This window comes from Myotis lucifugus, unplaced genomic scaffold (genome assembly GCF_000147115.1).
Source record: "Myotis lucifugus unplaced genomic scaffold, Myoluc2.0 scaffold_279, whole genome shotgun sequence".
Classification (NCBI taxonomy): domain Eukaryota; kingdom Metazoa; phylum Chordata; class Mammalia; order Chiroptera; family Vespertilionidae; genus Myotis; species Myotis lucifugus.
The window spans coordinates 36,443-63,537 of NW_005871327.1; the positions used below are offsets into that span (position 1 = coordinate 36,443).

The 27,095-nt window shown below is 48.2% G+C and overlaps 1 protein-coding gene across 1 annotated transcript in view; it reads left to right on the forward strand.

Moving 5' to 3' along the window:
• The window catches only part of DUSP27 (dual specificity phosphatase 27, atypical), a 38,170-nt gene extending 26,310 nt beyond the window's left edge, over positions 1–11,860 (forward strand). The window contains 1 exon segment of the mRNA XM_006110009.3: positions 11,823–11,860. Within this exon segment, the coding sequence (XP_006110071.2) occupies positions 11,823–11,860 (38 nt within the window).
• The last annotated feature ends 15,235 nt before the right edge of the window (positions 11,861–27,095 follow it).

A 27,095-nucleotide genomic window follows, 5' to 3' on the forward strand; every position in this document is an offset into this window, starting at 1 on the left:
CTGACGAAAGCCTGCTCTCCTAGGGGCGGCTCTCCTAGAAGTCTGCTCTCCTAGGGTCTGCTCTCCTAGAGTCTGCTCTCCTAGGGTCTGCTCTCCTAGAGTCTGCTCTCCTAGGGTCTGCTCTCCTAGAGTCTGCTCTCCTAGGGTCTGCTCCCCTAGAGTCTGCTCTCCTAGAGTCTGCTCTCCTAGAGTCTGCTCTCCTAGAGTCTGCTCCCCTAGAGTCTGCTCTCCTAGAGTCTGCTCCCCTAGAGTCTGCTCTCCTAGAGTCTGCTCTCCTAGAGTCTGCTCTCCTAGAGTCTGCTCCCCTAGAGTCTGCTCTCCTAGAGTCTGCTCTCCTAGAGTCTGCTCTCCCAGGCGGAGTGGGGGGGGGGTGGTCGGGAGGGGAAAGGAAAGCCCGTCTAAGGCCACCACAGGAGAAGGTGGTCCTGGCCTGCTCTGACCTCCTGCTCTGACTTCCTGCTCTGACCTCCTGCTCTGACTGCATGCACGAGCAGGGATGGGGACGGGGGAGGGAGGCAGCTAAGAGCTGGTTGCAGGGCCAGGCACTCCTCAGAGGAACACAGAACTACTACGGCACAGGGCAGACAGCAGGCCTGACTCATGCCCTTCGCAGAACCTCCCGAGCATGTGGCTTTAGTGACAGTGGTTCTCAAACAGGAAGACAAGGCAGTGGCTTCCCCGGCCTGGCCCTGGGGGCCCCAGAAAGGGCATAGTGAGAGGACCCCCATGTTCTCTCGTTCTTCTTTTTGGAATTCCATCTGGAAAGGCGCTGGCCACCTCTCTGCCATGCTCCATGTAGCCCTGCTGATGGACACAACCCAGGAAGCCAGCGTTCATGTCTCCGTTCCACAGACGGACACTCAGCCTGAGACGCTGTGCCCAGACCCACCGTGGAAGGAGGGAAACAGGCACCTGAACCTAGGCATGTCGGTCTTTTATGTTTGTTGTTAATCCTCACCTGAGGATTTTTCCATTTACTATTATTTTTTTAGAGAGAGTGGAAGGGAGGAAGGGAGGCAGGGAGAGAGAGTGGGGGGGGGGGGGAACATCGATGTGAGAGAGACACATAGATTGGTTGCCTCGCACATGTGCCCTGCCTGACTGGGGCCAGGAATGAACCTGCAACCTCGGTACATGCCCTTGTCCAGGAGTCGACCCCGGTTCAGTCCCTGGGCTGCCACTCTAACCATGTAATCATGTCTGATCTAAACGCCACTGTTTTTGCCACACTGTCTTGCCTTTAAGAAGGATCAATGCCCAGGGAGGGATTAAAACTGTAATTGCAGAAAAATCTGGAATGTGCTGTGGGGCTTCTGCCAGACTGGCCATCCCGAAGACGCGGTCCCTGAACAAAGCCGAGCCCGAGCGGCTGTCCCTGTCCCCCAAGTCCGCTGCTCACTGACAACCTGTCCAGGGCGAGGGTGTGGGGAACATGAGGAGCCCCGGCCGCTGGGACTGTGGTGAGGTCAAAGAGGTTACGGATTCTGCCTGATCCCGGAGACAGGCCTTCCTCCCGGGGAGTGACAGTATCTGTGTGCCTTTCCGGCAGCTTTCTCTTCTTAAAGCTGCGAGGCTGCGTGGCTCCTGATTGATTACAAAGGCTGCTGGGGAGATGGCTTAGAGCTGGAGGGCGTGTGTGTGTGTGTGTGTGTGTGTGTGTGTGTGAGAGAGAGAGAGAGAGAGAGAGAGAGAGAGAGAGAGAGAGAGAGAGATTAAGCAAGTCTCTCATCCTCAGTCTCTCAAACAGGAGGAAAATGGGTGCCTGTTTGACAGCCATGGGGTCCAGATGAATGAGGACGTCAGATACAGCCAACATTTAGACTGACAGGCCTAACACCGGCCTATTCAGTAGACCTGTTTTATGCTATATTTATAATCGAGGACAATCGGGACCCGCCATGAAAGATCTCCCTCGTTGGTTTCATCCACTCGGCCCTTCTCCCACCCCACAAGCACCTATGGCGCACCTGCTGGGGGCAGGAATTGTTCGGGGGCTGGAATACAAGCACAGAGGACACAGCGGGGTCCCCTCTGGAGAGTCTGGGCACAGTCAGGGAGTTCTGGGACAAAGAAGGGCACTTCAGAGCCAGAAGCGACTCCGGCTTGAAATCCCAGCCTTGCACGCATTCCTTTGAGTTAAGGCAGCGGCTCCAGTTAAAAGGTCTGTGAATTCGAGATAACTCAGTGGCGTGGATTAGCCCACGTCCCTTTGAAATGAGACAGACACTGAGAAAGTAAGTTTAGATGACGAACATCAAAGGGCCCAGGAGCTGGAGCTTGTGTCGGAGGAATAAGCGAGGCGCTGAGGCCGTTTGCACACCAAGTCAAGGCCTCCTGACCCTTGTTCTTGTCCATTATTTTAAGCCTCAAGAACTACATCTCTGAGCTGCCGTGAGTCACAGACAGAACACAGCTCCCTTTCGACACACTGGCCCTCCACGACAAAAAAAAAATCTGAAAAAATCTGTGTATCAGCGGTTCAGCCAGGCTGACCAAGGCTTTTTATCTGATCATGAAAATTGCGGAATTTTAGGTGACAGCATTTACTGGAGGCAAAAATATCGATTGTGCTATGATTGTACACCGAGTGGCACTCACCATCATAAAACACTTTCAGCACTCCACACTGTGATACGCGCGGGGCACTCTGAACCCGGGTCCATGAGATCCAGCTCCGGACTGAGTCCTGTCGGGGTGGATGCCGCGCCGGAGGATGGTTGGCCATCAGGGCCCCGGGTGCCGCTTGTCTCTGCTCTGCCGGCCAGAGCCAGCAGTGCTCACGATGGAAGGCAAGTGCGCGGACGACTAATTCCACGGAGAGCATTCAGCTCCCCTTCTCCTTGGCTCATGAACGTCATTTCGTAACTCGTGGTGTCCTTGGGGGTGCGGTTGTGCTGTGTTTATTTCATTATGATAAAGTCCGGCAACTGTCAAGACTGTTTCAGAATCACATGCCATCAGACATTATACACTCATCTTTTTGTTGTTAAATGAAATGAGGTTTCTTCAGGTCTGAAGCGTTCAGTCCATTTGCAGGAATGCCTGCCTTGACTTCCCCAGAGGCCAGGCTGCCTGGCTGTTCCCCGGCTGTGCCGCATCCCTCCACATCTCGCCTCCTCCAGAGCCCGGCTCCACCCGGCCTGCGGGGCTCCCCCACGCCTGTCTGTGGGCTTACCCCGGCACATCTTCACTTTCATGACTACATAACCTCAGTGGTTGAGCAACAACCAAACGAAGGCATTTTAATCACCATTTTACAGATGGACAAACAGGATCGGGAGTCACATAAATTGCTCAGAGTCAACCAACTAGGAACCACAGGGCAAGAAATCCACCTTCTATCTTAGACCCTCAATCCCACAGTTTCTCCACTGGGTCACCTGGTTGATTTTAATTCTAGATCCAAAGCAAGACATGAAGGCATTTCAATTTTTTAACTAAAAAAACAATCAATAATTAAAAAGTGCCTATTACAACATTGTAGGCTTGTTTTTTTTTTTTTTAGTGTTATGGGTCAGCAACATGATTTTCCACATTTTTCACTTCCATACTCACCCTCTGGCTATGAGGAACTTTCTAAAAAATTATCTGTTTCTTTGGGGTAATTCTTAGAATTACCTTTTTAAGTGAAATTCTGGTTTTTCTCAAGAATATCTTTAACATTTCTCAATAAGACTCTACCCCCCCCCCCCCAAGCCTTTGCTGGGATGGGGATTTCTTTCCGCCATACTTGCATACGTGGGCACCAATGTGGGAGATATGAACTTCAGATTCCCATAAACATGAGTGTCGGGTTGATTTGATGGAACCACAGCCCATGGTCCCCCAGTGGTCTCGCCCCATGATCACCTAAAAGTGCTGTTATTTTCTCCAACAAGGACCTGAGTGCCTCTTTAAAGCACGCACTCCTTTGTGCTTGTTTAGCCCAGTCTGCGTTGCCTCTCTGTGTGGCATTGTGCACTGTCCCTGATGTCACCAATCGCGCTCGGTACCATCGTTGGTGGAATGTCACAGGCACTACGCCCGGTATTTGTTATCCATCCTTTTATTTCATGCTCACAGCATCTATGAGATAGGCACTTCTATACCCTTTCACAGACAAAAAGGAGTTCAGAGAACTCACGCATCTAGACTGTTCACGGTCACACATCTAGACAGGCAGGACTGGACTTAAAACCCATTTCTGCCGAAATCTGGAGCCAGCACCCTCTCCCACACCCTACTTGGCCTGCCAATTGCAAAGGCTCAGGTGGGCATGGCATGGGATTTTGAAGTCCACAGACTTTTCTGATACTTCTAATTTGTTTTATCTACCATCCCAGACCCCAAATCAAAGCCCAATATCATCACTAAAGTCTTGGCACACAATTTTATTTTCCTTATTTATTTATTTGTTTGTTTATTAATCCTCACCTGAAGATATTTTTCCATTGATTTTTTAAAATATATTTTTATTGATTTCAGAGAGGAAGGGAGAGGGAGAGAGATATAGAAACATCAATGATGAGAGAGAATCATTGATCGGCTGCCTCCTGCACGCCCCCTACTGGGAATTGAGCCCACAACCCAGGCATGTGCTCTTGACCGGAATCGAACCTGCGATCCTTCAATCCACAGGCTGATGCTCTATCCACTGAGCCACACCGGCTAGGGCTCCATTGATTTTTTAAGAGAGAGTGGCAGGGAAGGAGGGAGAGGGAGAGAGAGAAACATCAATGTGAGAGAGGCACATCAGTTGGTTGCCTCCCAAATGCGCCTGACTGGGGCCGGGGTATGTGCCCTTGACTGGGAATGGAGCCCTCCACCCTTCAGTGTAGGGGCCAACTCTCTAGCCACGGAGATCACAGGCTAGACTAGAGCCTGGGCACACATGTTAAATCGAATGGGCTATGAGGTTGGTGTCTCCTTCCTTGGATGTCCTGATCATGGCCGGGCCTGGTTCTGTTGGTTTCTTTTTCCTCCCGGGAGAGCTATTCGCTCTGAGAGCACCTGGGGTTTTCTGGGAGGGTTTTCTGGTTTGGCATGAAGCTTGCTGTGGGTGAGCGATGTGAGGAAGTAACACCTATTGCACGAGAATGTTCGTGCTGAGTGAGCGTGGCCTTCGTTAGCGATGCCCTGCCGCCCGCTCCCTTGGTTAAGTTGCTGGTCCTCGGTGTTCCCGGGACTTTGAGGGGACAGAGGGGCGTGGAGCCCAGTGCATACGCTGCTTTGCAGAGCAGGTGCCCTGGCACAGTGCCCCTAAGAGGGATTTCAGGGGCCGCGGCTGCGGCTGTGGGTGACGGCTGCCGTCACTGGGAGCAGAGCCGCTGCGCACAGTGGGGCTAATTGCTCTGAAAGAAACATGGAGACTAGGAATCCCCTAGATGTCAGAGGGTTTCCTGGAAGATGTACAATTTCCAGGTTGGAGAAGGCAAAAGACACAAAGACGCATCGACCAGTCAGAGAATAGATTAGAGAATATTTAAAAAGTAGATAAAGAAATGTGAACTTGGGTGCTATAAAGCTTTATACTTTTTTCAATAACATATACTCTTGTCAATTTCCTTTCCCTCTATTACCAAAAGAGGAAAAAATGGAAAACTTCACTGAAGCAAATTTGGAACATGCAGAAAAGGAAAAGAAAAGCTACCTGTTGGTTGGAGGGTCGTCCAGGGCACCAAAAGGTTGTGGGTTTGATCTCTCTCTCTCTCTCTTTCTCTCTCTCTCTCCCTCTCTCTCTTTTTCTCTATCTCTATCTCTTAAGAATCAATAAAACATGTCTTTAGGTGAGGATTTAAAAAAAATACCTGTATTTTACTATTTGTTTTTAATAGTAAAGCATACTCTTTTTTTCTTTCTTTCTTTTCTCTCTCTCTCTTTTTTTTTTTTTGTTAATCCTCACCTGAAGATATTTTTTCCATTGCTTTTAGAGAGAGTGGAAGGGAGGAAGGGAGGAGAGAGAGAGAGATTGGTTGCCTCCTGCATGAGTCCCAACTGGGGGTGGGGAGTGAACCTGCAACCCAGGTACGTGCCCTTGACCGGGAATTGAACCCAAGACCTTTCTGTGCAAGGGATGGTCTAACCACTGAGCCACGCCCGGGGCATAAAGCATACTTTTATACATCTTAAACATTTCTTCAGTATTTATGGCTAGATTCTCTTTCACATTCCTAGTGTTTTATGTTTGTTTATTTATTTTTGTTTTAGATCAGATAGTAGATTGTCTACTTTCTTGTATTTTGTCAAAAACAACTGTATTTCACTATTTCTTTTCTACTTAATAAATGTCTGCTCCATACATAGTCAATAGAAACAAGGCTTTGGCCAATCAAGCATTGGGCAAGTTGGTCATTAGGCAAATTGGTAATTGAGACCATATACTATTTCTTTTTAGCAAACTGGCATATTGGCTTTTGAAAAGTCGGTTTGCTTCATGCAAGAAGTGACATGCTAGGCAGGAGGGCGTCGGAAATGGCAGGACAGGCATGGGCAGCCATCAACAAGGGTCCCACTCTCAACTCTGACCTGCGCAGGTACCCCCTGTGACGACAGACGCCTCCGCCAGCTGCCAGGGACAGGTGGTCACACACCCAGCTCTTCCTCAGACCCCACCCTCACCTCGAATGCTCCTGGTTGGTGACAAATGAGCTCCCGCCGGCCTTCCTTCAGAGAGGGGATTGGCCGGCCAGGGGTGAGGGAGGAGCAGTGTGGCTGGGTGGGCGTCAATCTCGATGCGCATGAATAAGCGGGCAGCTTTGTTCACACTTGTATTCTGTGAGCCTCAGAGTGCAGTCAGGCCTGGGAGTCAGAGGAATGCTCCCAGCATCTGTAGACATGGCCGGGCCCAGCTCTGCCCCAGCCCACCGGGTGCTCAGCACTTCGTTCTGTGCTCCTGCAATCTGTAAACTCACAATTGGGGAGACTCTACATTTGAAGAGCGGACCTGAAATAATGGCAGAGAGAATAAAATGTTTCATTACACGTTTTATGTGAAAGCCCTGAAGGGATAGCCTGCGAGTCCAAGGCCGCATCAGCCGGAGTCTGCGATGGGGGCGCATCGGCAGAACCCCCAGGATGTGTTGGGGTCTAGCTTCACCCCACCATCGGGGGCTTTGCATCTTTCCAGGCCCCCTGCAAGAGCCCCCACAGCCCCACCAGTTATTTAGGGGCGTTCCCAAGGACTTCTTGTGTGCTGCGAGGTCCTCGGCCACCCCTGCCATTGTCTGTCTGCTCCCAGGTGCCCCTTGTGACGCCACGGCCAGGCGGGCAGCGAGGGGCAGCCTCCTGCTGCTGGGCCTGTGCCCCCGCTTCTCCACCTGCAACCAGAGCAGCGGGAACTACTCCGGGTCCTGCAGGCACCCAAGCCGGGCTTGGCTGCTGGCCTTGGCACATTCTGCACCCGAGGGCGTGTGGGGGAGTCTCTCTCTTCCTCCTGTGAGTCCCAGGGACCCAGGACCCGCAGTGTTGCCCTGCAGTGCTGCCCCGTGTGTTCCACAGAGCTGCCACGACAGGCCTCGGACTCAGGGAGGGCTCTCTGGGCCGGCTAGACGGGGTGAGCTCACTGCTGGGCAGAACCCGGCTGTCAACACGCTCGGGAAGCCGCGTGGAACCACCGCCTGTGAAGGCAGGGCCAGCAGCAGCAGCGGGAGGTGGGCCCTGGGCCCCCTGACCGTCCTGACAACTGGAGGAAGAGGAAAGTGAGGCTGACCGTTGTCACCAGAAAGGAACCAGGACCGAGGCAGGTGGCCTGGCACAGTCTGGAATGTGTGGGTTCTTGACTTGGTGGGGGACAGCTTTCACGACATGAGTCCAGGTGAATTGGAGAGGACATTTATTAAAGCTGGGACAGTGCAACAAAGGAAGGGCTTAGGACAGAAGAGGCAAGATCACAGCCGCAGGAGTGAGCCACGCCGGGCTGCCTGGCCGCGGGGAAGGCAGTCACAGAGGCAGCAAAGCCCTTGGAGACGGGTTCAGGGGGTGAGCCTGGGATGAGCTGCCACTGCCCGCTGCCCCCTGGTTGCAGGTCTCATGGGGACCCTTAGAGCTCAGGAGAAAGAAAGCAAAGGACTCGCCTGAGGAAAGGGGGTGCAGGTGTGCTTAACGGAGAGCGCCCACTGGGTCCTTTGTCTTGTGGGTTCTTATCTGTCTCCAAAGGCGGGAGTTTTAGGGGAGGTCGGGGGAAGGTCTCAACAGAAAATTCATCAGCTTTCCAAGCCCTTTAAGATGCCGATGCATCAAAATGAGTGTAGAGAGGAGTTTGGGACCATTGTCTGGTCAGTGTTATCGATTTTCCTCTATCTTGGATTTGTTGACTCTGGTTGATTTTTGTTTTGTTTTGTTTTTGTCATTTAGTTCCCTGACTTCATTCGTTCTGGGGTTTGGCTGGCACTGATGGCACCAACCTGCTGTCTCAGCTCCCTGCCCAGGGTGACTTAAGCTGCGCACTCTCCGGGTGGGGGTAGAGGTGTAAACCTTTGCTCCTAAGTGTCCTTGGTCGGGGAAGAGACCTTGTGATTCATTAGCAGCTGCTAATTGCTCGGCCTTGTTTAGTTATTTTGTCTCAGTTTCCCTCATTCCTCTTGCCAAGGAATTTCCTAGCTTCTAACCACCGTGCCTCACATCAGAACCACACGGAAGGACATGTCACATGTTCACTCATAAAAAGGGGGCGCAGTTCACACCACTGTTGGGATAAGAGCATCTTCCTTCGTGCGGTCTGGTGCTCACGGCCATGGATACGGACCGTGGCTCGGAGCCCAGTCCTGTGGGCACAGTCGCTCCTGCCAGTGAATCGTCCGGCTGTTGCATAAAGTCACAGGTGAGCAAAACTCATTGGTTGGTGTAGAAAGATACCAGATCCAACCAGACCCGACTAACTGTTGCATCCGAGACGCCACCTGGCCCGTCCCCCACCCGCCCCTTTCCCTGAACCCGGAGCTGCCCAGGTTCCATTTCCGGTGCCCAGGACTCCCTCCCACGCCCTCCCTCGCGTGGACTATGATCCTGTGCGCACCTGGGAACATACATTTTGTTCTTGACCCACGAACTCCTAGGCTGCTGGTCACCCCGGGCTGGTTTCCGGAGCCGCAGTTGCCCCTCCAGGCTCCGCTGCAGACACCTAGGGAACTGCCTGTTCTGTGCGCTGCCTCGGAGCCCTGGAACCTCCCCTCCCCAGCGCGGTTCCGCTCGGCACCCCTGGCGGCCCTGTGTGTCCTGCGGCCGGCAGGTGGCGTTCATTCTGCAGGTGCCTCTGAGTGAAATCTCTCCTTTACCCGCATATCTTTCTCTCCGCCCCATCTCTCTTTCAGATCAAGTCAGGAGAGGCCTCTGCTGTCGTCCACCTTCCCCGGCGCTGTGCGCGCTGTGCTAAAGGGTTTGCTCCCTCCACCCCCATCACTGGGTTTTAAAATTAATTTCAATGTCTGAGGCTGCCCTTCCTTGAAGGCTCTTTTATTCCCTCTGCAGAGTGTGTCCTGGGGACCGGGCTGTAACAGTTCTTCCCGGGCCTCTGGTTTGATTCCTGAGGTCCTTTGGGGGATGGGGACGCACTGACAGCACTGAGGGTCCTCACTCTCTGAGCTTCGTTTATGACGGGTCAGGGCTGGCGGTGTTCTGAAATGCCAGCCACCCTCTCCCCCAAAAACACCCTCCTGCCTCGGGCCAGGCCTCCTCCTCTCCTGTTACTCCTGGTGTCTCCACGGCCAGAGGTGATGAAAAAGAACACAGGGGCCTGTTCTATGCAGGCACACAGACAGACACACAGACATGCACAGACAGACACATGGACACATATAGACACACACATTCAGACACACAGACACACACAGACACAGGCACATGCAGACACAGGCACACAAACACAGAGACATGTAGACACACACAGACACACAGATACATACACAGATACACGACACAGGCACACACAGACACAGGCACATGCAGAGACAGGCACACAAACACACAGACATGTAGACACATGGACACACACACAGTCAGACACACACAGACATAGAGAGACACACAGCAATAACAACCAATCTGGGCTTGGCGTAGCGATGAACAAGAGTCACATATTGAAAGTGTGCAATTCGGTGATGTTTAGTATAGTCACAGGGTTGCACAATGATCACCACTATCTAGTCCCAGAATGCCCTCATTGCCCCCAAAGAAACCCCACACCCACTAGAGTTACTCTCCATCGCCCTCCCCCCAGACCCTGGCAATCACCACTCTACTCTGTCCCCATGAATCCGCATGTCTTGGATATTTCATGTAAATGGAATCGCACAGTACATTGTCATTTGTGACTGAGTTCTTTCACTTAACATGCACTCAAGGTTCATCCGCAATGAAACAAGTACCAGTATTTTATTTCTTTTACCGGCCGAGTAATATTCCATTACATGGATATTCAGTATTTTGTTTATCCATTGAGCCTCAAGAATCCAAGTGCATCACTTCTAGTACCTAAACTTTAGTCTCTCTTCTCTCTCTCTTCCTCTCTCTCTCCCTCCCATCCCCTCTCCCTCCCTCTCTCTCTTCCTCTCATTCTCTCTCTTTTTCCCTCTTCCTCCCTCTCTCCTCTCCCTCTCTTCCTCTTTCTGTCCCTCTCCCTCCCCCACTCTGGCTTTCCTTCCTGTGGAAGTGGCTGAGTGGGCAGCAGTGGGGAGGTGCAGAGAGGTCAGCCTTAAGCGTAATGAGAATCCCTCTCTCCAGGCCGCTGTGGGAAGGGGAGCAGATAAGGTCTCGAGCCCAGAGGGCCCTGGAAGGCCGCCCCTCCGCAAGTATAGGATCGGCTTTTATTGCCGCAGCTGTTAATAAAACAGATGTTCTCAAGCTACCCTCCAACCAGTGACCAGACTTGGAAAATTGCTGTCCCTTGTATTGGTTGCTGAAACCAAATAAAAACCAAATGAAAGTTTAATTCACCTCATAATTTTCTCTGTGGCAGCTCTGCTCCTCGGCCAGCCTCAGGCAGGGCCAGTTTCCCCTGCTCCGTGGCACACACCCTCAGCCTCAAGGAAGCCCCAGCGGCCGGGTGGCCGGGCAGTGGCATTGGCAGCTGGAGGAAGGGCCACAGCTCAGGCGAAGATGAAAGAACTTTGGAAGCTGCTGGGTGATACTGGAGAGGACCGCCCTCCTCTTCTCCCTGGGGTCTCCATGGCAACAGGGGGACGGCTGTTAGGTATTCCAGCTATGTGACCTGGGCCTGCATGTCCCACAGGTTCCCAAAGGGTGCAGGACCATAAGTACTGGGAGGCCTACGGCACATACGCCAGAGCCTGTGACCCTGGGCCTCAATCAATGGTGCACACATTCATTCAGTAAGCTCTGCTGTTCAATTAATATGCAAATGAGTGTGTGAACGAATGAAATCATTTTCCAGCTGCTTGTTTCCTTTTTAAATAGTCTCCTTCCTTCCCCCCCTCCCTTCCTTCCCTCCTTCCTTCCTTCCTTCCTTCCTTCCTTCCCTCCTTTCTTTTTTTTTTCCTTCCCTCCTTTCTTTTTTTTCTCTGACATATAAATAATCTGGCACTTCCTGGCCACCACGCCAAGGCTGGCAGAAGCGTCCCCACATGCTAGGAGTTAGCAACTTGCCACAGATGTTAACTCAGAGTTGGGTTTTGCTGTTTGAAATGCATCAAGTGCTCTATAAATGCTGAAAGGGGAGGCCAGGAGATGGGTGAACCCCAGCACCAAGCATAGCTTTCAGGCCAAGGAGCGCCTCAAGCACAGTCCTTGCAGTGACATGAGAAGGTCAGAGGGCACGCTGGGCAGGACTGCAGGTCCTCCTCAGTGTTAACCCCCTGCTCTCGCTCACTCAGCCACTCCAATCTAATCAGCATTGCTGCGCCTGCGCCTGGCCTGCGAGGTGGGCTAGACCCCACAGAGGGAGATGAGGCCAGAGCTGCCGGCCAGCAGGGCACCCCATGTGGCCACGAGTTGTCACCCTACAAGGTGGCAGAGACATAAAGAAGCTGTGGGCGAGGAGGTGGGGGCATTCTTAGTGGCAGGGGCACGACTCTGTGGCTTTTGCAGAGTGGAGTCAGGCGGGAGGGGAGCTTAGGAGAGCGAGCACGGGGAGAGGAACCCGTTCGAGGGAGGCTGTTTCTCCAGCCGCCGCAGCTCCATCTGAGGCAGGCGCCACCCACCAGGCAGTTCCCTCCTGAGAGCTTTGAAGACACCCCTCACTTGACATTGAGATCGTGTGTCTTTGCCTATAAGAATGGGAGGTTTTTCACTTTGTTGTGTAAAATGTAAAACATATTCTGAAACCGTGTACCGGCTACACGGCTTCTATTTCCCTGTCACAGAAGCAGCTGCGCACCGTCTGGTGTGAACTCCGGAAGCAGGAAACCTCTCCTGGGAGATTCTGGTGAGTTTCCAGTCTGGCCGCTGGTGGACCAGACAGGTGTCTTCTGCAGCCCCCTCCTCTCCAGCTCGGGCGGAGCTGGCCATGGGGGTGGGAGCACGGGCTCCTTGAAGGGGGGGTGCTCCGCCGGTGGCCAGGGCGAGGGGTGGGCTTCCTTAGCAGGGAGAGCTGCCCCTGCGGAGGCTGTACGTGGACCGAGTGTCCCTCCCTGAGACAGGCTTCCTCTCTCTCCCTTCTCCCACCTTCAAAAACACTTAGCATTTCGTGGACAGGGTCGTGTTAGATTAGGGTGCTGTGAAGAGGGAGAAGACCAGGGAGGGAACGGAGAAGCTGTGGGGGAGGCTGGAGAACGAGGGGAAGGAAGAGAAGGAAGAACCAGGAGGAGCCAACAGCCAAAGGAAAAGCAGGGGCAGCAGTGACCTGACTCTCTGGGCCGGTGCCAGGGTGACAGACGCTGCCTCGGGCTGTGCACTGGCCCGACCGGGACTGTCTTCAGCTCTCGCTTTCTCTGTCGCCTAATGTCACCTCCGAGCCAGGGGCCTTGACCTCTCCCTCGGTCGCTCTAGAAGCAGGGTCTGTGTTTCCTCACAGCAGTGATCGCATCGGCCGCGCTGTGTATTCACTAGTTTGGTTTTCTTCCCTCAAAGGAATGCAGACTTCACTGGCACCGGGACGTGTCTTTTTCTTCTTCTTTTTTAAAGTTGCTATAAATTTTTATTTCAACCTCAAAAACAGGAGGCATTTCCAAAACTAATTTGTACAGAATAAGAAGGAACATTTTAAGTAGGATTATTTTACTTAACTAATATAAACATCTGAAATTCTTTGTGCAAATTTTTTTAAAAATTTGCCGATTAGCTCAGCTCTGCCTAAGGTGTTTGTATAACAACTTGAAAATTATTAAAGGGCATTGCCTGTCATTTCCTTTCTCTTTGTAAGTTGAGGTTTAATTGACATATAACTTTATGTTCGTTTCAGGTGTACAACATAATGGTTCAATATTTGTACACATGGTGAAGTGATCCCCACAATAAGTCTAGTTCATATCTGTCAGCACACAGTTAGAAAAAAAGCCATTTTTCTTGTGATGAAAACGTTTAAAATCTACTCTCTTAGCAACTTTCAAATATGTGATTCAGTATTAACTATAGTCACCATGCTGTACATGACATCCCCATAACTTACTGAGTTTATAACTGGAAGTTTGTATCTTCTGACCCCTTCACTATTTGCCTGCCCCTCCCCCCACCTCTGGCACCCACCAGTCTGTTCTCTGTATCTTTGAGTTTGAGGGGCTTTTGTTGTTACTTTTGTTTTGTTTTGTTTTTAGATTCCACATAGAAGTGAGATCATACAGGATTTGTCTTTCTCTGTCTGGCTTATCTCAGTACAATGTCCTCAGGGTCCATCCATGTTGTCCCAAATGGCAAGATTTAATTCTTTTTTATGGCTGAATAATATCCAACTTCCTTTCGCTAAATAAAGCCAAAAGTTTGGCCACTCAAAGGGAATACAGAGATCCAGAGCGAGAACAACTCCTAAACTTCTCGTCCTCTTTGGGACTTTGAACTTTCCCGTGTCTGGGGGGTCAGTTTGCGGCTGAGCAGCAGCTGCATCGCCAAGGCCCAGGAGTTAGGGCAGAGCATCACCCTCTGTAACAGGCCCTCAGGGCTCCCACCCTGACAGTCTGGGGTCAGTAAAGAACGCATCTGTGTGAACCAGGCCTTTCATACAAAATCTTTAAGAACATCACTATCCTATTCTTCGTTAAATTTTATTTTTCTTTTCCTGGCTATTCTATGTCTTTCCATCATTATTCAAGCATCTTTTCATGTTCCTTTATTAGCTACTCTCTTCAAGGTCAAACTTTACTTTATCCATTTTTTTTCTTTAGGAGTTTGTGCAGGAAGAAGCCAGATAGGTCAGGTTTGGGTTTGGACCGACCCACGCAGAGTGGAGTGGCCCTCACCAGCCAGTGTCCCCATGGCACACGAACAACTGGAGGTGCCTGGAGAGAGGTCTTCTCCTTTGAATAATTGTTCAGAATCTATATTTTTCTCTTGAGAATAAGACAGTAGTGATCTTCCTTGTTCATAGCCAACAAATAAAAAAATCTAAGAAGTAGTTTTTACATAGTTTTTAAACAAACAAAACTGTAACCCAGTAATAAATTTCTCCCCAACCAGCGCTAGCTAGAGAACATTTTAAGCCAAAATTAAAATTTCAGAGACATTTTTAAAAAATATTTATTTATTGAATTGATTGGGGTGACATTGGTCAACATGAACATGTAGGTTTCAGGTGTGGGTTTCTATGCAGAGGCATTTCTGAAAGACAATAAATATAATTAGGCTCTGGGTTCTGTTATCTCTATAGGATGATCCTAATTTCCTAAATAAGAAATCAGGACACAATCAGGCTATTCCTCTGCTTGGAATGTCAGGGCCCTTCCCCTGATGCAACTAGTGAGCTCCTATTCATTCTTCAAAACCCAGCCAAGGAGTCACCTCTTCTGGGAAGCCTCCCCTCCAGTGTCCCGCCTCCAGACTAAATAAAGTTATATGCTCCCTTGTGGTTGGAACATGTTTTGATTGTTATATGTAAATCGCCAATTGCAATTTATTTTTTACTTTGTAAGATCCTTGGGGACAGGGATTATGTTATATTTACTTCTAGACCCCCTTGACCTAACTTAGGGACTGGCGTATCACAGAGCAATCAGTAAACGTTGGTTGAATTTAATTGAATGGTAAAGAGAATGTTTTCTTACTTGTGAATCTAATTACATGAAGTCTTACAATTATATGAAATGACTTCATATTTAGTTATATATTCAACAAATTGCCTTTATTAAAAAGATGAAAATTACATGAAAGGAGAGTGTCCTGGAACATCCTAGACATGTGGCCTTCTGGCTCCGAAGTAGCGTAATACCAGCGTCCTGGACGTATCTAACTCGACAAAGTGAGGTGCTCATTGGCATTTGAAAGAAATGTCAGACAAAATCATGGGGGGAGTTGTCTAAGGTCATTTCAGTTGCCAAAGGGAAGTGATTCACTTCCATGCGATTTGTTTCGCCTCTGATACTATTTCCCTAGCACAGACCGGGCCCTACACCTTCCAGTAATTGGTTTGATACCTTTGGATGCTATTTGGCCCCTTTTCACATATGCACTGAACAACTCACTTTAAGAAAACACTTGAGATATATATATGTGTGTGTATATATATATATATGAAAACACTTGTTATAAGTACTTGCTAGTTAAAGAGCCAGCTTCTTCTACTGTTTAAATTAGGTTCTCAGGGAAATTAGGAGGACTTAGCTCAGAATTACTTCATAAGCAGTGAAAATTATAGGGTGAGACAATTTGGATTAGGAAAGAGTAGGCGGAAGTGGTGGGAATTTAATCTTTCCGTGCTGGAGAAACAACACCTGCAGTATGAAAGCGTGTCACTCCTTCATTTGTTCACTCAACAAACGCACATTGGGGCTCACCGCAAACACTGCAGTGCCCACGGCATACGGTAGGGTCCCACCAGAAAGTGCTTGAAAGGATGTCCCAGCAGCTTGAAAAATTGAATGCCCTCTTCAAGAACTGCACTGAGTGGTGTAACTTATTTTGATTGTTGACGCATAAGACGAGCTGTAATTGGGGTCTTAGCAGGACGGGCGACAGAAAGCTTAACTGAATCCCAGCTGAATAGGATGAACCCCGATGTTTTATCTCTAACCGTCTCTGTCACTGCAGACAAGAGGCCTGGTGCTCGGAGATGTGTGCGCGGCATTCAAACCTGAGTTACTGTTCATTTGCTTTGATGGCTGCACCCTTTAGTCTGTGAAAACCAGGCAAGTTAGTGTGTGGAATCGGGCTCCACCTGAGCTTCCCCCTTTTTTGCAGGACTCTCACACAGGAAGTGGGTGTCCCGGACCAACAAGCTGTCAGTACAACAACGTTAATTTTGTGCCTCTCAAGTGTGTGAGGCACTGAGGACGTGGGAATCGCCAGCTACAGTCTGTCCCCGCATGTCATAGGCTCTCCAAGGGTGGACTTGTGTGTAAGACCAACGACGTCGGAGAAACCAGCAGATGCTGAATGGAATACAGACTCTGAGTCCAGGCTGGATGGTCAGGCTGGGGTCGTGGAGGATGGCAAGCTGGACAAAGAGGGGGTTTCAGGAGGGGTTAGCAGCGGTTCTCAACCTGTGGGTTGCGACCCCTTTGGCGGTCGAACGACCCTTTCACAGCGGTCGCCTAAGACCATCCTGCATATCAGATATTTACATTACGATTCATAACAGTAGCAACATGACAGTTATGAAGTAGCAACGAAAATAATTATATGGTTGGGTCACAACATGAGGAACTGTATTTAAAGGGCCAGAAGGTTGAGAACCACTGGGTTAAGGGGTGGCGCAGGGATGCATGAGCGGAGAGGAGGGAATGAGAGTGCAGAGAGCAATGGTCAGACCAGTTCTGCTCTGGCCAACGGTGGCCTGAGGCCTGGTTCTGGGCTACAGAGTATGAATTATTTGGACTGAATGTAGTTTGCTTATTGAAGAACTGGTAGAATTCACATAAAATCTAGATTCCTGATAGTCTCTTTAAAACATTGGAAAGGCTGGCAGCAATGGGCCTGCGTTCCTGCAGTGACCCCTCAGTGCTGAACTGCTACTGCCACCAGGCCCTTCTGTCTGCCCACGTCCTCGGGCCATGCCTGCCTGTACTGAACCAGTCAGCTTTTGCTGCGGGAGGGGTGCTGTGGTAACAACCACGCCCCAAGTCTCAGCGCGTACATACACCAAACCTTATTTCCCGCTCTTATTACACACCAGCGGTGACATGGCACACGGTGCTTCCCCTGGGAGCACATTTGGCCACAAGCAAGTCAAATGCCAGTGGTTTGGGGAAATACAGTCCTCCCTCAGGGAGGCCAAGTAACTAATTGGGAACATATAATGCAAATTTCAACAGCATTTGAATGTATCCCTCTCCTGATGAGAAAACGTTTGGTGTAGAGTGAGAATCAGAGAGGCTTGAATGCCGACTCCTCGGCCGCACGACTGACAGCAAAGTTCCACGTGCACCAAACACACAAACACCCCCCCCCCCCCCCCCGCCCAAAGACTGCCTGCCTCCGGGAAACAGGGCTCTGGACCCACGTTCACACCAAGTGTGCAGCTGCACGGACAGAAGCTAATAGAGGAGGAGGAAAGGGTCCATCCTGTGCTCCTGCCTTTACAGCACAAGACAGAACACTCTGTCACCTTGGAAACAGCCAACAAAGCAGCGTGCAAAGCCATAAGAAATCCCTGTCTGCTCTCTGAGAGGAGGCTGGGGCTAAGTGGTGGGGTGGGGTCCCCTGCTTCTGACCACCTGGGGTTGGGGAGTGTGTACTAGTAGCGGGGCAGGCTGCTCTGGCTGGAAGAAAGCTGTGTGTTTTAGCAATGACTCTCACGGTTTATCAATCTTCTGCTAAAATAGAAGGTGAGTCAAAAGTCAATTAGGAAATTATGATGGTCACAGCTGCCCACATAATACCTCCTTGTCCTTTGTATTCAGCGATAACACTGCGGACAGAGGATGAGCCCAGTGTCCGAGCCTGTGACCCACATTGGGGACAGTCCCGTCGCCCTGTGCCCAACGGCTCTTTACAAGTCCCAGGGCAATTGGCGGTTGTATAGCCTGGGCCACTTTCCCTCTGAAGAAGCCACCACCACCTGGTAGGTTTTGCCATCGGTCCCAAAGATCACCTCTGTGTCATGCTTGCATATGTGTAGTCACTAATTTTCTCTTTCTTTTTCATGCCAAGTTGTGTGAACGCTGCACTAATAAAATTCCTCTTCTGTCCTAGGCCGAGGGACACTCGAAATTAACTCAGACACTGGTCACACTTATTGCCGCGTTAGCCTGGAGACCAGATATGGTGTCTAATGTTCTGTTGATGCTACCCCTGCACGTCCGAAACGTTCTTGACCTTTAAAATAGGGTTTTGAGCTTCTTGGACTTTCCAGATGTTGTCAGGGAGACGGCGCACAGCTAACGATAGCCCAGCGCGATCTGTAGCCACCGAGCACCTGAGGCCATCACTACGTGACTAGTCCTAAGTTGTAGCAAACTTTATTTGCATTTTGCTGGAGAAAGCATCTAATTCTGTTCTTGATTACACATCATTGAGCTCAAAACTTCATAATAAATCCCAGTCCGTTGGGTATTAAATTCCAGGGTATTTAGCTGTCTTTGCATACAACATGGTCTAAGAGCAATGATAGCAGATTGAAGGGAACCCAAGCTTTGGTTTCAGCTTAGCTGCTTATTACATGATCTGAGACAAGTCGTTTGTTCATTTGTACTGAGCGGACTAGAACAGATAACAGACAGCAAGCAGCACTAATGCTGCTGCTCCCAACTCCTTTGCCTGGGCAGACATGACTAATCAATCGCAGCCCGATTCGTACTGACCTAGAATGGTCCTCAGGATCCTTTTCAGTACAGCATTCCAGGCAGCTGCCACTGGTCATCGGAATTGACACTCAGGTTGGAATCTGTGTAAAAGTTTAGGTCTAGATACTCTATAACATATGGAGATAACGTGAAGGTGCTTTGCAAAGTCTCCATGTTGTACAAGTGTAAGGTGCTACCATTGTAGTGGTTACTATCACATTCACTCGTTAAAGAGGTTTGCATGGGTTGTTCATTCTATACGGGGTGCCGATGGTGGTTTGTATCTTGTCAACACCACCTTCGCGTATTATCCTCATAACAAACCCTAAACGCTCCTGGCATGTTTACAGCCAGCACTCTACATGAAAGCAGTCCCCAGATACAGAGCAAGGCCCTGTGACTGCCAGGGAGGCTGCCAGGGAAATGGACTTACACTTGGAGGCTGGCTTCACCTTTTCATGTGTGGGTTCTGGGCCGACACCCTCTCTGGCCACAGTTTCCTCCTCTATGAAGCGGGCTCTAGAACTTCCTCTTAGGGCTGTTGAACAATGTAAATGAGCCAACACGTAGAAAATCAACTGCAAAAGACAGGATTAAGAAGCTGTGCTCTCTAAGTGCCAGTTCCCGAGGCTGAGGTTTATGATGAGCACTCTGGGACTTTTGCCTCACCTTCTATTTTAGCAGAAGATTGATAAACCGTGAGAGTCAGAAAAGACTTTCAGTCAGAAATAGTATTTTTTTAGTGCAAGACATAAGCACCCTGGTGTGCCCAGGAGTTAGGACTGTGGCAGCCCCAGGGAGCCGCCTTCTCCGGGCGGCAGGGATGGCAGAGTGGCTCCATACAAAGGGAGGCACGAGGGACAACACGGCTGGGGTGTGTGGTGCCCTGCAGGGATGGCCATTGGCGCGGGGAAGAGGAACGCTGGGGTTATTGATGATAATTAGCTCTCATTTGTACCCACAGGTAGCAGGTCTTGAGACATCTAACCGTGATATAGCAAGAAGTCGAATTTCCAAATGAATGAAACAGCCCTTTAAAATGTGTAACATTTTAATCTTTGTGATACAAAGTTTGCTGAAACACACATACACTTTGCTGCTTTCTTAGAGAAAACAGATGACATTGACCCATCCTCGGTGTCTCCAAGCCTCCCGAGCACTGACTACATTTGTACCTGCACGGTGAGGCCCCAGGATCTGAGATAAGCTGCGCGCAGACGGCCATGCTTTCTGAATGCTCACACCCACATCTGGTAGGTTTTTCTCTCCCACTGTTACCGGGCTGTTGATAGACATTTCTTGCTTCTCTGAGGAAGAGAGTTTCTAGGACTCTCCCCATCTTCCTTTTCACTTGATACGGAACCTGCTCTGGGTCTAGAAGTCACGGCTCTTGCGAAAATTCTGCCTAAAAGAAAAAATTGGTTTCTAACTTCTGACAGAGAGTTGAGAAGGTTTGCCTGAGAATGAAGCGCAAGTCTTTAAGAGGATTATTTGGTCTATTTGGAGGGATTTTAAATTAACTTCATCTTCGCTGTGTTCCCTTAAATTGGAGTTTCTGGATGAGGGGCTCTAGAGGACGAGACATTAGTGTATAAACAACTGAGATGCTGGGGAGAGGGGACAAAGTGATCCCTTTCACCCCATCAACATTATCCTATTCGCTTTATGGAAATTGTAGCTAATATTTTGAATTAATCAGATTGCACAATCACAGGCAAAAGCATAATGCAAAAAACTTGTTATGGAAATTAAAAATTTTAGGGCCTAGATCAGTGGTTCTCAACCTTCTGGCCCTTTAAATACAGTTCCTCATGTTGTGACCCAACCATAAAATTATTTTCGTTGCTACTTCATAACTGTAATGTTGCTACTGTGATGAATCGTCATGTAAATATCTGATATGCAGGATGGTCTTAGGCGACCCCTGTGAAAGGGTCGTTTGACCGCCAAAGGGGTCGCGACCCACAGGTTGAGAACCGCTGGCCTAGATGAAATTCAAAGATGAATTTTGTATGAAGAAATAAAATAGTTTTGTTAGAGTAATTTGCTTTATTACAAGGGAGACCACCTACAATATCATTAAAATACTGTCCCATTCATCACAGGCAACGCTTCCCAGAAAACAAATTTCAGACAGACTCCAGGCTTGATAAATATCGAAAGGATGCATCGCTGGCCTGCCTCTGCCGGTTTTCCTTTTGACGATCAGCAGGCTTAGTAACAACAAGACATTTCCTAACATAAGCATTATCATCCACAGAGAAGACTGGAAATCGTGAGTGATGCGAGCAATGTCCCTTGGTTATGACAGGAAGGCTGCATATGTAATCTTTGAAGCGAATAAACATCTTCAATTTCTAGTATTATATCATCCAATTCCAGGAAAACATTATCATAATATGAAATAGATGAGAAAGTAAATCGCAGTCAGAACTATCTGGCAATGAGAAAGGCTAGGTTTTTCTCTCTTCTGAGTTGGGCCACCCCCTTAGTGGGAGCAGCTGGTAGAAGGTGGTTCTGGGTTCAGATCTCAGTGCCTGTGTGACTTAGGGCAAGTTACTAAATGTATTTTGCTGAACCTCTGTCCTTCTGACGTCAAGGAGTGGAAGCGATCCTTCCTTTCCAAGGATGGCATAATATGCAAATGAGACAATGTACATTTATGTACCACCCTATATTTCCTCTATGGAGAAACTGCAGGGCTACCCCCCCAGTGTGCTGTTCTCACGGCCAACCCCAGCTCCCCTTTTTATGTCTTACTGCATAGGGGCCCTGAGCCACCCAACCTGGAAGCCAGTGGCTGTCTACACCTTCTTCATCTCCTTCCTCCCACTGGCTCTGACCCTCCCCTCCCCCAATTCATGTCTGACTTGGGATATCACCTAATCTATACCTCTTACAGAGTGTGTGGCTCACCCACAGTGGTGAAGGCTCAATAACCTAACATTTTGTCGAAGTAAGGAATTGTAGTTTTTATCTCTGGATACCTATGGAACTGGAGTGAAGTAACAGAGAAACAGCTCAATAAATTCCAGTTTGCTCTCTCCCTGTCCCTGCTTGGCTCAAATTGCTGACATGTGTGACTATGGTGTCACTGGCTCTTGCTCTGACAACACCTGCAGGACTGGGCCCTGCGGGTATTTCTGGTGGGACCTTCTGGGTATGTCCCATGATCGACCACCACTGCAGTAACAGGGAGCCCCTAGGGAACACTGTGGTCCCCTTTTACAGGGGAGGGCCCGCAAGCACAGGGCATTCAAGTCTCTTGCTGGAGGTTAAACAACAGTGAGTGAACAGGATCCATCTCAGATTCAGCTGATGCCAGAACTCATCTAGCACCATCCTGTTCCCTCCTTAGTCTGAGGGTCACCCTGGCACCCCACACTTAATATTGAAATGAGATCATGCATTCCGTTCTAAACACTGCTGGTGCTTTGGGCTGGTGCTGTTGGTCCCTTTCCCAGAGTTGGTCAGAGTTCTCTCTCTCTCCTTTGTGCACTAAACTCTATCAGAGGTGCAGCAAAGCCCCTGTGTCTCGATGTCCTGTACAAAGTTTCATGAAATGGTCTTTATAGACAGGGCTTAAGTCCATCAGGTATGGTCCTGGTAAGGGTTGGTTGTCTGTTCTGTTTGATGAATGCCTGTATTGCTTTGGGTGTTAAATATTTTGAATAGCACCTCTGCTCTCAGAGCTATATCTCCACAGGAATCCACAGATGCATGCTGATGGGAATCTGAGCCTGAAGTTTAACCTGAGTGATGGACGCCATGCTCCAATCACAAATGCCTGTCGCCTTCAAAGACCAAGATGGGTTTGGATGAATGGTCAGTATCAGAGTGATTCAGGATAGTTTTTCTCCCAGAAGCTGTAGACCAAGCATGTCAAACTCAAAGGCTAACACGGGCCAAATAAACAAGGTTTAAGTTTATGTGGGCCGCAAAAAAACAAAAGCTTCAATTTTCATAGAAACATAGGTTTATTTAGATAGAGACATGCTGAATACAAAGGGCTGAAATAAGTAAGTAACAACATAAAATAATAGAACATTTTAACAAAAATTAATATTTTTTGAACATTAACTTACCAGACACTGAGTAACTGCACAAATTAATAAGCGTGACGCAAATAAACCTATTTTTCTTCTTCTCTGAAAGCGAAATATTTCCTATTGCACACACCAAACAAGTCAAGTCAGTACGAGACTAACAACGGGGCAATCAGCTGCTAAAATATTCGCTGCTGGTATTAGTGGAGAGAAATGGTGTGCCTGCGCGTAAGGCGTGCAAGGGAAATGAATGCAACACGATTATAGTAATCAGTCATTAGCGAATGTTGTAGTTTGTTATTAATAATTATGTATAACAGGATATTGTAAAAATTAATTTACAAAATTTTAATTAAAACATTTCTTACATATTATATTGGCTGGGCCGCAAAAATATTCATTGTGGGCCGCATGTTTGACATACTTTTTGTAGACCTTCAAGCAGACAGACATTTGCTGATCTGTCACTCTGCTAGGTATGGCCAGACACAGCTGATCATGAATGGGACAACATTACTTAACCTCTGCCCATCAGAGATCTTAAGAATGAATCCTCAGAAAGAAAACAGACACCCCCAAATACTCTCACAATAAATATGATACATTTCTCAGAGTTTTCTTCTTCTTTTGATTTTAATGTAGGCTGATGACATAAGTCCAAAACATAATTCTAGGAAAGAATCTTACAAGGGGACAAAATAATGTATTTCAAGTGCATGGCTTTCTGACAGTTTGGCTTTTAAGAGTATGGGAATTACAAATGGATTTCATCTCGCATGCCAATGCTGATGAGATGCCAACACAACCTGAAGCGCTGGTGGGCAAGAATCAGGTTTGAGCAAGAAAGAGTCTAGGCTCAGCCTAAGAAGCTGGCCAGGGGCTTGGATGGGACAGTAGTAAGAGTAGTCTCAGGAATTTGCTGACCCGGAACCTGAGGGAAAAATGGACTATGTATCCATCAGATAGTTTTCTGATAATATTGAGCTTTTTGATAAGTAATGACTTGTAAAGATTTCAGTGTACATTCTCTGAGAAGTACAAATATTCCACATTGTACATTCAGGGTAAGCACATAAACCACAGCAGTCAGCTTCAGTCAGTAGGGATGGCATACCTTTATGAATGTTAAGAGATGCTAATTTAATGGAAGCCCTCTCCACCTGCTCAAGGAAGAAGACCATGGGAATATCTGAGGCAGGATCAGAAGCGTCCTTGGGAAAACTTCCGGGTGCACTATAAGACATGGAGGAGGAGATGGAGTGCCCAGTACTTCCTAGAAAGGGTAAGTGGGCCGCCTCGAATTTGGAGGCAACTTGTTCCTCATTTGGGTGTCCCTCCAACCTATTCACCAAGTGACATGAAAAGCTGTTAGTGTTGCATGAGGCCCAGAACAAGAGAAGGCTTTGAAATAGGTCCAGAGTGCTGTGCAAACTGCTCCGCCCTCGGCCATTTGACCCAGCAGATCCCATGGTGCTTGAAGCGTCTGTGGCTGAAGGTGATGCTGCTAGGAGCCGGTGGCAGCCCTTGCAGGTGAATGGCGGCTCAGACCCTTAGGATTTAGAGCAAAGTCCTGCCATCCTCAAGGAATAACTACTGCTCATTCGAGAAAGCTCTTGGCCTGCTACTGACTGAATACTTAACCATGGGCCACCAAGTTACCATGAGACCTGAGCTGCCTAGCAGGACTCATGAGGAGGTACACTACACTCAAAAAGAACTATTTGCGTTTTCTAACTTACACAGACAGGAATCTAGGGAATGTGTGTGGGAATGCTCACGAAGGGTGTGGGATAATGGTGGAGGGAACATAAAGTTGGACCTGGCTTTTGGATTCTGACTGGAACTTACACCACTCACTCTCCTTCTCAGGCCTTCAGACTGCAGATTGTGGGATTTCTCAGGCTCCATAATTATGTGAACCAATTCCTTATAACAAATCCTATCCTATATAATAAAAGCCTAATATGCAAATCAACCAAACAGCCAATCGCTATGATGCACACTGACCACCAGGGGATAGATGCTCAATGCAGGAGCTGCCCTCAGCCTGCAGGCCCCAGGCCAGTCAAGGCGGGTGCCAGCTGGGGCCCCCCTACTGCCCCACAGAGGGAGGCGACTGAGGGAGGCGACCAGCGGCGGTGGCGGGGGGCGGGGCCGGCGAGTAGGCTGCACTAGGCTGGCCAAGGTGGGTGCCAGCAGGGGACACCCCCTGATCGCCCCGCTGGTTGCCCCACAGATCAGCCCTGATCACCGGCCAGGCCTGGGGACCCTACCCAAGCATGAATTTCATGCATTGGGCCTCTAGTTCACATATAAGTAAATATAATGAAAATCATATATATCTCTATCTCCTACTGGTTTTTTTCCTTGGGAGAACCCTAATTCAGCCAAGTTTTATAACATCTCTATGTCTTAAGTTCCCCATCTTAGAAAATTGGAATTAATGGATTTCCAACCCTGAGTTGTGAGGATTAAAAAAAGTTGATTCATATGAGTTAGCTGAGGTCAAATCAGCACCTTACACATTTTCATATCCTTAGCACCTAGTCAGGCTTCTGGCAGAATGCAGATGGTCATAAATATCTGTTAAATGACCATCACTTTTTCAAAATACTCCTAACACATATAACTGTATTATTATTTATTATTCAACAAATATTTATGGGTACCTACTATGCCTAGGCATTGTGTTAGGGCCTGGAAACACATATAGAAAAATAAATATTTTCATTAAATCGACACAGATTATGTCAAACTATTTTTTTCCTCACAGAGCTATTCTTACTTAAACAATAATTCATTCCATGAAAACTTTCTTTTATTGAAATGAAGTAATAAAGAATATTAATTTACTTAAAAAATTATCTTTATTGCTGAAAGTATTACAGATGTCCCCTTTTGAGCCAAAGAGCAAAACAAATATTAAACAGAAGAAAGGAATTTAAGTAAGGGTACTTGAGTTCTATTCCATAGTGGAGATGTTTCTAGATTCAGAGCAAAGGCATATACTTAACTTGGTTTCAAATAGGTTGATGATTCTGGCTTCCCCTATAGTAAGGCTAGTGAACATAATTTAGAGCCATTTCCTGAGTAATTGCAACATGATTAGATTTTGCAATTCCTCATATGCGTGTTGGCTGGTGTGGTTTGAAATAATTAGATTACAGGGTGGTCCAATTACTTGGTGTAAACAGTCATGCACACACCCTAATGCTTAATTACTGTGAGTAAATCAATCCCACCCCAGATTCACCGGCTGAAACTAACAATAGTTTTCTTTAACTATACTTTCACAGTGTAAGGAACTCAAGGTGCTGGCTAAGACCCACGATTAAAACTTCAGCAGTTAAAACAAGAATCTGCAATTCTACCCTGATTTAAGCTTTACAGTCATTTCTCTCTCGGACAATCTCGGACAATTGTTGGGGTCCAGCCCCAGCAGGTCCAGGGGTTCCCAAAGGTGTGGACGGAGTCGGCGAAGAAGGAATGACAGTGTTCAGTTGATCAGCATAGCCAGGTTCTCTCTTTATTGTCCTGTTACATCTGTATTTATACCAGTTGATTTTAATCCTATCCATTCTATTCCAAAGGTTAGGGCTTATCTCCATTCCAAGGTTACTCTATTGTTCTATCAAGCTACAAGGAAGTAACTGAAGGAGACTATCCTAAGTAAAGATTATGTAGTTTAAGCGTGATTGTTCGTAGTTAAACTACCCGTCTGGCACTTAGTTAAGGGGTTTTATGGATTTATTCCCTTCCTTAGTCCTGTTTAATCCCTAATTCCAGGGAAAAAATCCCCACCTGGGGAAACAACCTTTCTCGGGGAGGTGGTCCTGTTTAAAACACATAGCACTAAGAGGGGGAGCAAACATATGCCATATCCGCCAGGTCCCTTGAAACATAAGCTGTGCAGATGTTTCTTCCCTGCAGGGACTGTGTCAAGCAGCAAGGGTGGACCGGCTTCTGGCAAATTCCCCCATTTTTATTTTTTAAATGACAGCATGTGTAAATCAGTGGCCACCTCTCAGATTGGGTTGTTTAAGACTCGGAAGAAGACTTGTTTGTGACTTTGCCAACAGGTCAGTCCGAGGCTTAACCCTGTATCGGCTCCCCACAGACAATTTTTAAAAATGCAACACTTTCAACAATATAGAATTTAAATTAAAAAAATAATACTCAGAATAGAAAACAAAAAACCTTTCTTTGCTGATCATAAAATACTATGCTGTACACCTGAAGCTAATACAAAATA